Here is a 12,756-nt window from a genome sequence, read left to right on the forward strand (position 1 = left end):
AACTTTAGTCTGCTATGGCTAAATGACAGATAATATCATACAGTTCAATGCCAGCAACAGCTTTCCTTTGTTAATCACCTCGGAGTATTTGAAAGCCCACCCATTTCCCCTCCCCCTTTGAAACTCAGAAACTAAAAGCAGTTCAGAGTCATTACATAATGATTTAAACACTTTTAATACGCTTTAAAATGTAAAACATATGCTTAGTTTACATAGTGTACAAAACTATTTACAAATATTTCTATTTAAGCATAGAAATGACTGTCAGGAAAAACACTGCACATAAGCATACCCATATACATAGAAAAACATTGTACTTTAGGAAAGAAAGTGCCTTGTGCATTTAAAAACCCATTTGTGAATTCAAAATTAGTAATTTCAAGTGATTATAGTAATTTTGAAATAGCAATGAAATTTCTTTAAGTGGAATGTATGCAAAAACATTTAAGAGATTAACACAACACCACAAAAATACAAAGCTATGCACCCTGCTTTGCCACCCTCCGTGAACGCAGAAGGACCACCCTATGACTTGCACATCACATTTCTTTTCTTGGAATTCAACTGCAACATCTAAAAGAACCTTGATGTAACTTTTGTTAACAGCCCTGAAGTTTTGATATACATTTAAGCCAAAAGGTAATGCTTTAAGGAAGCTGTGGTTGATGTCTACATGAAGTGTTTACTTGCATGTAACAGCACTTGGGCCTGTTTGCTATATGAAAGTGCTCAGTATTTCCAGGTTTGAGCATCTTTTTAAAGAAGGCAAGCAGTCTTTTTAGTAGACTTACCTTTGGAGGTGTTTGGTTCTTTTCACATAGACACTTACATGACACAGCCTGAACTGCTCAGCCTAAAACTTGTACCTTTCAGATGATACGTAACAGCCAGTAACCACTACAAGTAGTTCTTGCCAACAATGGAACAAGTGTGGAAAGTTTCTCTGCGAGATAGGCAGATGAGCATGGACTCATTTGAACTTTATTCCTAATTGCAATTTACATATGAATATGTTGAAGATCACTTATGCCAAAACCCAGGAATGATACACTGGGGGAAAAAACTTCCCTCAAGCTATGCAAAACTGACAACTGCAGCAACCACACTTTCAAGTGAAGTTGGATTATTCCCAGCAAATTATGCAGACATTTCAGGACTAATAACACAGGAAATCTCTAAAACCAGAAGCAGATTTCGTATTGCAGCAGGTATTTTGCTGAACTGAAGCCTGCAAAGATGTCTTGTGACACTTCCAGTTAATTAGAAACTATAAACTATTACAGTCAAATTGTATACACTTCTGAAAACAGGAAAAGCCCAGCTCCTTGGTACTACCTGTCTTCCTTTACAGAAAGATTGCTCTTTGCCTCTTACAAAAAACTGCGCATCTGAGACAACAGCATGAAGCTGCATTACAGATCTTCACGTTCAAGAACGCTTAAACAGTTGACAGAAGGTATTCCACCATGTTTTGTTCAGTCTAGAAAATAATGCAGACTGTCCACTGAATCACGTGAGCAAGCCGTTGTTACAGCAGCCAGTTTGCCTTGAAATCACTTGCAGGTTGTTCTCATTCACAACAGTCTTGTTGTGACCTCTTCCTTTGGCCAGCATCTCAGACAATAAAGAGCAAATACTCAAGACAACTTACAAGTTGCTCTAAACTCAAACAGTACATAAACAGAATTCAGCATACAGTTCAGCATGTCAGAAGTCTAATTTCTTCAGCTGTTCATATGTCAGGAAGAACTGGAACAGCTGATTAAGGAAAACTGTTTCCTGTTCACACAGTGCAAAATGGTCACTTCACTACTAAAGGACAGCTGCATCTGTGTGAAACTTTGTTCCCTCCTATGCAATGCTGCTGGTTGGCCATTTTTGTTATGCAGTACTAGGCAGAACAATGAAACTTGCTTTAAGGCTGGCAATGCCAATTACTTTCCCATCCCTATTCCTCAGGATCTTAAACACAGGACTGAGGAGGCAGAAGAATACTGCAAAAGCACCTAGCCTTTACTTAATTAGCTTTCATGGGCTAAAGTACGTTTGCTCATGGTAAAAAAACATTACTAACAACCCACCTCCCAGGGCTCTAATCAGCTGGCCTTTGAAACAAAACCAAAATTGTATGAGACTAAGATTAACAAAAAGATTTCATGTCTAACTGCCAACAGTTTCCCCAGTTCTGGAAGCAGCGCCCATTCCTAACTCATCTGCTCAATTTTATTTAAAATTAGGGTCTAAACTAAGGAAATGGAAAGGTATGAAACTGGAGGAACAGAAACATGTTTTGCAAGATCACATTCTAATACTCACTCTGTGTGAATCACAAATTCAATCTGACCAGCAGCAGCTGACTAAGAAAATGGTCAGCTACAGAATTTTCCATTCATAAAAAGAGAATGCTTGTGCTGACATGACACTTTCTGCGCTGAGCATTCTGTGAAACTGTGTCAATACTTCTTGTATGGCTAGCTTAATAGTTTTGCACACCTTTGAAAAGGATACAATGATATTCCAAGGACCAAGTCTTAACCAGTTTGGCCAAAACCCTTTATACAGAGCAAAAAAGCCTTCATTCTTCCATGTCTGGAAAAAAAAAAACAGAGCAAGAACTCACTTACTAAATCTTTATTAGTGAGACATCTAGACAGCATCTCAGCTAACAAGATTCTATACCAGACAAGGGGATGGCTTAGTGCTGTAACCTTGATTTAAACATTGTATGATGGGACAAGGAAACATTTCACTACATAAAGCCAAGATTAGTAATTCCTGCAGCATTACCTGGCAGGTAAAGATGCAGTCTATGCCACTCAGTACCCAACCAAGATTTGGGTTTTGCATTCCTGGACCTTTTTTTTCAAAAACCTTGCAGAGCACTGCATGTAAACCTGCACCTCATGTTAGGCACCCCCTTGAAATTTTTCAGTTTGCTTTATGGACTTCACAAAATTGCACTGGACAGTGTGACCTGGACTGTTAAACTGGACTGTTCAGTCAACAGTTTGGACACCAATAGCTTCCTCTCCACTCTTCTCCATGTAAAAGGCCATCATGCTCCCACCTTATACCCAGTTTAGGGATTTAACCAACCAAGCCAAAGTAATCAAAACCATAGACTGACATTGCCTTTGGCTGTACTAGTCTTTCCATTATGTGGTAAGCAACAGAGAAAACCATCTGCCCCAGATGATGTTCTTCAAGACATGACCTATGAAATTATCATGTCCTATCAATATCCTAACATCATATAAAGTTAAGTAAGAGACAGTGCTGCTGAGAGACTTAAGTCTCCTCATCCAAGCACCAAAAGGAAGTAAGTGCTTGCAGTACATACTAACTTCCTTCCTGCCTTTCTGTCAAGACAGCAGATACTTTTCACACCAAGTGCATTTTTGGCAGTATAGTCCTTTTGAGCACTAGGGCAAAAAGTGTATCTAAGTTACTTGCATTAATTTCTAGGGAAACTTGGAACAATTTCAAGTTCTACACCAAAATCATTGCTTGATGCCACCAGTTTCTACTCACGTTGATACATGAACTACTTACTTGTAACAAGCAATCCAAAGTACCCTTGTAGTTTGAGTGTCCCCCATGTTGTTGGCTTCTCTGATTCATCATGCGTGTTCTCACAACATCAATTGGGTTGGATGCAAGGGCACCAGCTAACCCACAAGTAAAACTTGAGCTAATAAAAGGAAGTTTTAATGAAATTTGACCTACCAGATTTCAAGATGCACAAGAATTTCCCCTCCCCAGAAAGCATGCAGTAATAATAAGCGCTTAATGCTTTCAGTGAAAAATTACATCAGCCAATAGATATGAAAAATTACTTTTCATTTACTATAAAGCATCTTTTTCAGGATTTGCTATACAGCCCTTATACAGTTTCTGTATACTTGAACAGATGTTTGTGCCTCTGAGAATAGCAAATATTTGATTGGAATTTTCATCTAATCTCAGTTTGCAAAGCTGAATGATTGTCATCCACAAACCAAAATTCCATATTCAAAAGAAAATTAAATCCAAATCCTAAATAAAATTACCTTCCATGCTATGTGCTACCATTTAGACACTATTGCATTAAAGAGTACAAACACATCAGAAGTATATTTATATCTAGACTGACGACAGAAAAATTGAAAGATTCATCCCCCATAAGGAGAACTAACCAATGATGAGCTATGCAAGCAGTTAGTTATACAAACTTACAGGAAGTGAGTATATACTGTATCTCCCATAAATCCAGACATAATTATGTGCTTCTTGGTAAGGTCATACACTGGCAGTTCCACTCCAACAACAATAGCAGCTCTTTGTGCTGTCAATGATACTCCCTGGCAAAAGAAAGGATACAGTTGAAGTTTAAAATTAACCTTTGTGCACCATCAGAAAAGCCTAGCTTTTATAATACAAAGCAACACACCACGAATGTGTTAAGAACATTGTGAATTCAAATAAGGCTCATTAGTACAAGTCTTAGATGTATGTGCTCCAAAAATGCAGATTCAAGTTTGGTTTTCCACACTGAACAGCAATTTCAGCTCCTTTATGCTACTCCATCTCTGCTTAACATATGAATTCTTACATCAACAGTCAGCTAAGACCTCAAGGACCAGGTGATACTGGCTCCCCTTGCTGCTAACTGGAAAACTGACAAAGTAAGGAAGATGAACAGAAAAATGGAGATCAAGAAGCTTTGCAGAAAAAAGTACACTAATAGAAAAACATTTCTATTTTCCAGCTGTTTCAGAGCAACTGTCTATTCTTGGTCTTCTGTTGTTATACAGTCACTGACTAATTGGCATAAAAGACAACCTACAAGACTGAGCTAGAGAGGATGTTCATTAGTACCTTTACTTCCAAATGTTCTTTAGTATATGTTTTAAAAAAAAAAAAGCAGAGCCCACAGACTGCAAGGTGTCTTCCAAAGGGTTGTTGAACTAGTCCTCCTAGAGCCAGTCGCCCTAATTTAAGCCTCCATTTGTCTCCCCTTTTTTAAGAAGTGGCTAATCCTTGAACACAAGGCTGGCAGTAATCCTTTGTCAAAATGCACTGAGACACCAGCAGTGAAGTAGTCACAACAAACTACATACGTATCAGCTACTGACTTCTCCACATTTTGGCTGAGAATACTGTAGAAGTACATGAAATTCAGTTGAGCAAGGAAGTATACTTTGAGTGTAGGATACAGTTCAAAAAACTTGCCTTCCATAATCCTCTAGTGCCTTCCTTTTGGTAGATCTGTATGAAGTTGCCCATCATTCCTCCTTGAATCACACTACCTTGGGCTTGCATTCTGATCTGAGATTCATTTGAAGATAAAATTAGAAAATAAATACTTTTCAAACATACAACTGATAATAGTTTAATACAGTTTTATTAACATTTTAAATTACAGTCTTTTAAGTCAATTTCTTTGAATACAAATTAATAGCTGACATTATCACAACCATGATGCAATCTTTTGAAGTGCTGTAACTTTCCAAATGGAGCTGCTAATTTTGAACAAGTATGTGGTCTAGTTCTTAACTGCATTAAGTCACTTCTATTTCTGTTCTTGTACCCTACTCCATTTAGATTAGACTGACAGATGGGTTCTGCACGATGTCCTCTACAGCGTTCTCACGGGAATATGTTAAAATGAAAGGTTAAAAAGAGTAAGGTTTCAGCTAGGGAGAACTATGGTCTTCGACCCTGTGGATTTCCAAGAATGACCTTGGGAACCTGCCATGGTAACTACCAAATACAAGTTTGGTGACAAGCAAGTTGGTATATGGACATAATTTTGGGAAATTAGTTGAAGCCACACTTGAAATAGAAGCTTATGTTTGAAATGCCTCTATATAACCACGCTAGCCCTATGAAGGAAAGAGTTTTCTTGAATTTTTCATTAGAGGCAGCCGTGTAAGTCACATGCTACAGTTTTGTAAGTTTAATACCATCAACCCTTTTAAAGTAACTGGAAGAGAGGTCATTGACTATCATTAAGCTAACAGATTCTTAAAGAGGTGATGATTTCACCAATTCAGTTTAAATGACTGATGCTGAAACACTATTTCCATAGGACACGGGATTGCAAAGCCTTTCTACAGGATTAAAGAATCATACAGTACAAGCAGCACTCTACTAAACTCTTGCCTCTCAATTGATCTTCACCTATTCTGAGCTCTAGAAACATCCTGGTATAACAGTGTTACCAAGAAGATGAAATATGCAGTCTGGCTTCTACACAAACACTATAGCGTGAAAGTTAGAAAAAAGATTTATCCTAAATTATTCTCTCCCCACCCCCAGAAAAAGTTATATGGATCCAACCTACCTCCCCAAGCACCAGCTTCCCAGTGCATACTTCAAATAATTACTATGGACCAGAAAGAGGTTCCAGGAATTCAGGATGTTACCAATTATTTTTTTTAAGTTATATGATGAGAATAAATAGGGTTACAAAACAACAAATTCTGCATTCATCAGGAGATTCTGCATTTCCTCAAGGAGAGGTCAAGAATTAAGGAGAAAATCTACATAACACATAATTACCTTTAAGACATCTGTAGGGTTGGCGATAGATGATGAAATTACTCCCGAAAGAATGCCACAAAGAACATTTATCATCAGGGTTTCATCTATTCCATAAACAAAGAAAAAAAGAGTTTAGCTGCAGATTTACAAAGCTTAAGATGCATCACAGCAGGATGATGCCACCTCTCCTTTAACCAGAGAAAGTACCAACTACACAAGCCTTAAAAACTGCTCTGACAAGTTTTCCTTGCTGACTCACTTTGTTGTAATTGGTATAAGGAATGTCTTCTCAGTAGACTTGTTCAAACCGCTACAGTAAGATACCAAATGGCAACAACCAGCTTCAAGCAAAACAGTCCTCAATTAAATTGAAAAAACCCACTCACCTTCTGGATGCTCAACAAACATTCTTTTTAAGCTCTGGTAAGTGCCTATTTTTATAGTTCCATATGAAGCTTGGCGCAGCATTGCAGGTGCAATCCTGTAAATAAGCAGTGATAATATTTATGCTCAAAATTGCAAAAGACTGATTAGCAAATGCTTTTTAGAGCAGAAGAGACTGAATACAAGCTATCTACCAGAGAAAGGTTTGCTTGTTTAAATCAACAACTTAAACTCACTATAGACAAAAGGGTTTGGTTTTGTTTGGCTTTTTTTAATAACGCCTGCAAGAACACGAACAAACTGTGGAAGGATTACTATTAGAGCATGCCTCAACTTGTTATCTATGAAATAGCTGACAAGCTTGTCTGAAATGTAATCTACAGATTACATCTTTCCCCACCATCTTGCATGTTTTTAAGAAAAGCATGCTTATTTATACACAAAGGTTAATTCAATTTTTCTTCTGAGAGATGGAACACCCATAGCAGCATTGTATAGAATAGCTTTATGCTTAAGTTATTTTTTTTTCAGGTAGGTTTGTTTGTTTTTTTTAAACATGAAATGCTACTGCAAAGACTGCAGCAATCTAAGCTTGGGCTTTCAACTTCCAGGTTAATAGAGGCTAACCCAAATACCTTGTAAATCTGAAACCCAAGAATGCACACACTATGGGCTTATACTTATCAGTATACTGTTCATAAACCATTACTGCAAGTCAGTTAATTTTACCCAGAGTATAAGGCTTTCAATCCTTCTTCTCTGCATATTCTGACTAGTGCATGCACCATTCCACGGTAGCGGATCTCTTTATACTTGGCATCATTAACTTGACCTTGAACCTGCAGACGTGTTTTGGTTAGATCAATGGGGAAAGTACCTTAAAGAAAAATCAGAGAGAAAATTAATCAAGTACTTACCTAACCAAAGACAACAAAGAACATGATATAAAAAAGCAGCCTTTATTACATACTAAAACATATAAAAGTACTCCGGGGAAAAAAGTCTCTCTTACCAAGACTTTCTTTTAAACAAGTGGTTCATTTTATGTCAGTTTGTTTCTTCCAAAAGCTTGTCAGAGGCCCTACCTACTTCCTATGTTTACATTTTGCATTCACTATGTCTTCAGGCAGTATGGCATTGCCTGGCTGTAAAAAGCCCCACTGAATAGGACTCTGCAATCACAATCAAGTACAGAGTTTGTGCGTGTATTCTACCAACATCTTTGAAGAGCATTTCATTGAAGGCAAGGAAATAAATTCCATAGGACAAACTATACAGATTCTAGCCTAGAATCTAAAAAAGCAATAGCAGCAGAACCCATTTCCATTACTGCTATGTCAAGTCCACACTCTCCATGCTCCCTTCATGAAAGGGTTTAGAAAGCATATTCCTCCAGAACTTATCTTCAGGAAAGACATCGCCTCAACATCAATACTCACCTAAACACTAACAGGAGTCAGGATTAGCTACATCTGTTCTAACAAGGTTTACCAGAGAAGCAAGGCTTTTATGAATTGCTTGTCTTCCTCATGAAGCTTTTGATATTATTTGCCACGTTCAGTCAAATGAGAGAGGTTTCAAACTCAAGTTTGAACAAGATTCATTAAGAGAAGGTTGAAAACAAAATAGTAGTTTTAAGTGTAATTTTATACTACATCTACTTTATTATATAGACTTCACATGCAAGCCCACCACATGTCAGACTATGTTCTGCTACTATGAAAATCCAGATTTCCTTTATTTTCATGTACATGCATTTCAGATAAGACTTTAAAAGCATGTTAGTATTTTAGGTTTGTCTTTAGAGTAGGCACTAAAACATCAGATGCACTGTCTCACTATAGCAATTATTCTATGTCACACACTAACTGAATTTAAGTGTTCAAATCTAACCAGCCACTCACATTCAAGAAAAGGGAACTTAAACTGCAACACAGCTACTCAGAAAGACTAAGAGAAAACTTTTATAAGTTAAGCTGTTAACTTGTCTGTTCAGCTTTTGTTTTGCTAATGACCACTGTCCAGGAACAGATCAACAAACACGAAATAATAGAATGGGAAGGCAAAGTTTGTATAAAAACAAGACTCACAGGGGATGCAAGTTTACAGACAGAAGTGTTCAAACATTCTAACAAAGTTCTGAGCAACTCTTCAGTCAGCATTAAAGAAAAAAATTCCTGTGCTGTAGACCACCATATACTACTGTGTCACTGACAGCATAGCACCAAGCTTGTTTTAAAAGGGACTACATGAGTAAAGAAAATCATGTAAACAGTCAAAGGAAAAGCTTACCACATTCTGCAGTGATTGATGCTAAACCTCCATAGATAAAGGGCTTCCAGTTTAGTGCTGACATTATTGATTCTTCTTTCTGTGAAATAAGACAATGATTTAACACTTCTGTAAGTACATCTGTTGCATAAATACATATACTAACATTTAATAAAACTTTGTGCCTTGTCCATTTAAGATGGACCTTCCAAACATACTAAGGTAAAAACTTTCAATACCTTTGACAATCAGAAGAAAGTCAGTAATACTGCACAAAGGCATCTGGGTTCAAATAAATGTCTCTACTATGTATTTGGGCCACCACTATCCTCATCATGAAAGGTTAAAGTAGTTTGTCTCCCAGGCATGATCTTGAGGAGCACTACAGTGAATAACCTCCAACGATTCTTACCAAGCTGAATTAGTTTGACTACATCCTGCAATCAAACAGAACTTGTAAGACAGTCATTACTGAACTTCTGTCCCTTTTTTCCTGGTATCAACATTAACATGAGCCGAGTTGGTATACTTGGACAGAAAAATAGGTGTGCATACAACATTTTGCCTCCATTAAGGCCTATTTTGCTACCAGTGTTCACAATATACATTACTCACATATAACTTTCACAAGAAAGAAATCAGGTGCATAAGGCCTTTTAAAGTAAAAAGGCTGCTCTAACTTAGAGGTCAGTTAAGTGAATTTAACAAAGTGACCACAATTTGTAATTAACTATGACATATGCTTTGCAAGATGCTAGAATAAGCCAATTATTTTGGAGATAAGAACTGTAAACCCAAACTAGTCCAGCCAATACAAGATTGCCCTTATCAAAAGCAAGCAGGTCTCTCCACAGCTTATTTCTTCCCTTCCTCATAATACAAATACTTTCCATTCCCCATTTTCTATAATATCCTCCTAAACATTGGATTCTACAGTTATCTTTTGCCAATTAATTTTGTCAATAATTGTACTTGAAAATACATCCCCTGGCACTTCCATTCCCTGTAACTTTGTTTATTCACCTGTACTACAAAATATCACAAATACACCAGTTACTTAGCACTGCCTTTTGTAAAGATAAACCTTCCTTGGTCACTTCCTCTAGAACTGCCAATAATCCAGTGTCGGAAGTTAAGAGAAGTTGCAGACACTGAGCATGCCTGAATAGGTACTGCAGCCCTAGTTTTCCTTTTATCATCTTTACTTCACAGGGAGTTACCTGGGTCTTCAGTCTTCTGACACTCAAAAAAATAAAAACCCAGAGGAGCTCAAGGCACACAATTTCAAATATTCAACAATCAAGTGCACAGAAATCCATCTTAATCTTTAGGCCGCTGCAAAGAACACCACTGATGTAAAAAAACAAAGAAAAGGCAAGTAAGGGCACCCACTATATTGCCAAAAAGAATGCCACGCAGAGATCAGGAGCCACAGGCATAGATTATGAAAGCAATATGAAAGCAGCAGAGCCACATGGGTATGACACTGTGCCAGAGGCAGGCAACTTCCAGCTCTAAATTCCTCATATTCCTGTTCTGCCATGATTAATGTCAGATCATTTAATTCATGGAGACAAAGCCAAACTCAGTTTCCCCACTATGAGCCACACACATGACCTTTGCTTTTGAAAGAGTTGTCAAAATTGAAAATACCAGTTAACTTTTTTCCCCTCAACACATTAAAACAAATTTTCATCTATCACAAATACCATAACACTGATACAAAACTAAAATATAGCTGTACTTCTGTTTGGTTTGTATTTCACTCTGCCTAGGCAATGAAGGCTACTCAGTTTTTCTACATAATTCTGGGGCACTGACACAATGTATAAATATGCAAGCACAGCCAAATAAAGTTTTCAATTTGTACACAGATTTATTAATATTAGCTGAAGTTTTGATATATGTGTAGGATACCCTAATGTAGAAATTTTATGGCACTGTTTCTTTGACATAGCCCAAGGTAAAGGCCTTATACAGCACTGTCGAGGTTTGCGCCTCTGAAAGGCTCCCTGATCTCCTTTCCTGCTATTTAGGCCAAACTAACCATCTGAGTCTTTCCACTTATTTCTACCCTGCATCCCTCCTTCTAGCTTCCCCTACCTACATGAAGAAATTAAAGCAGAGTGGCATAGCTTATGTCAAAAAAAAAAAATCCAAAAAACACATCAGCAAGCAACTTTGCCCTTTCACCTCAGCTGTCTCATTTTCTGAATTCTTGTTTTGCTTCTTATTCAGAAATTCTTCCCTACACTAATGAAAATAGTAACCATCTCCTTACAAGAATTCCATTAGCAATTGAATTGACAAACTACTTAAAAACAGAGTCCAGCCCTCATTATAGAATAAATTGAGGTCTCCAATTTTACTAGAAAGAAATCATCCTTATCAAATATACATTGTTGTTCCCTGAACATCAGTAAGATGACAGAGATGATACTACCCCTAAACGATGCTAGGTTACATTAATACAGCAATTCACCCACACACTCTTTGCAAATGCCAGAAGCAAGTTTGATTGCTTTTGATTGGCAGTGTGACTGAAATGAAATCACAAGCCCAGGTTCCATAGAAGAATGCATCACTTAAATATTTAGGTATTTCCCTGCTAGAGAACAGACTTTAAAAGTCACATATCAAATTCTTTATTGGTTAACAATGTTGCTAGCATACTAGGCACACAGTATACTCCAGCTTACAGTAGGTTTAGCTATTTACAATTATTTGACCCTTGAATGTTACAAAAGGCTTATGCTAAATGAGTTATTAGTCCTAAAAAGTTATTACCTGTAATATAAGCATGCATGTATAAGATAGTTATCCAAGCAATACTTTCTAACTGCGTGGATTACACTGCAGACACACAACTCAGACTTTGTATTCAAGCCGTGAAGCATCATCAGAACAAAATAAAAGGTTAGGGCTAAAGCTAGCAAGCATCGTGGCAAGTTCTTGCCAAATACCAGCTGTCTTACAAGTACGGAGGCCAGTGAAAGCCCCCCGCCCCGAAACTAAAAGGATTGCCTGCAGCAGTCCCTCCCTGAGCAGCACTGCCAGTCTATTCAAACAGCTGGAGCAAGAAGGACACAGCAACACCTGTGAAGAGGCAGAAGAGGGGCAACGACGACTGCACCGACCAACTCCCTTTCAACGACAGAAGTAAGCACACCTCCCTCCGGTTCAGGAAACCCCCGCCCTTCTCCAGAGATAGCACTCGGTGAAGCTCACAGAGGAGTACTGAGGGGCCGGCGAGGCGGCGGAGGGGCCGGCGAGGCCCAAAGGGCCTCGCCGGCCCCTCCGCCGCCTCGCCGGCCGGGTGAGAGATGACACCCACACCCCGCGAACGGAGGAACCAACGCCTGCCACCTCCCCACTTACCACCGAGGCCTCCTCGACCCCCGCGTCCTCCCGTGCCAACCGCCCCTACGCTAAGCCGCCCGCCCGCCGCTGCCCCGCCGGTTATAAAGCCCCGCCCCGCCCCGCTCCCCTCAGCCGGGGCGGCCGTTGGGGAATGCGGGGCCCCGCCCCACCTCGCTTCCCCTGTTGGCGGGGCGGGAAAGGACGGTCTCGCCCGAA

The 12,756-nt window shown here is 38.8% G+C and overlaps 1 protein-coding gene across 2 annotated transcripts; it reads right to left on the bottom strand.

The window, feature by feature from the left end:
• Positions 1-156: 156 nt before the first annotated feature.
• Positions 157-12,577, bottom strand: SLC25A30 (solute carrier family 25 member 30). 2 transcript variants are annotated; one of them, XM_059819789.1, is made up of 10 exons: positions 12,559-12,577; positions 9,202-9,280; positions 7,639-7,786; positions 6,912-7,006; positions 6,544-6,629; positions 5,212-5,307; positions 4,216-4,340; positions 3,553-3,691; positions 2,509-2,589; positions 157-1,749 (listed from the first exon to the last, which is right to left on the bottom strand). In XM_059819789.1, the coding sequence occupies exons 2-10, from the start codon at positions 9,263-9,265 to the stop codon at positions 1,708-1,710; spliced, it is 876 nt and encodes a 291-aa protein (XP_059675772.1). In that variant the 5' UTR covers positions 9,266-9,280; positions 12,559-12,577; the 3' UTR covers positions 157-1,707. The 2 variants fall into 2 exon arrangements, with proteins under 2 accessions (XP_059675772.1, XP_059675778.1); XM_059819795.1 differs by lacking the exon at positions 12,559-12,577 and adding an exon at positions 12,156-12,181.
• Between the last annotated feature and the right edge of the window lie 179 nt (positions 12,578-12,756).

The sequence above is a fragment of the Gavia stellata genome, chromosome 1 (genome assembly GCF_030936135.1).
Source record: "Gavia stellata isolate bGavSte3 chromosome 1, bGavSte3.hap2, whole genome shotgun sequence".
NCBI lineage: Eukaryota > Metazoa > Chordata > Aves > Gaviiformes > Gaviidae > Gavia > Gavia stellata.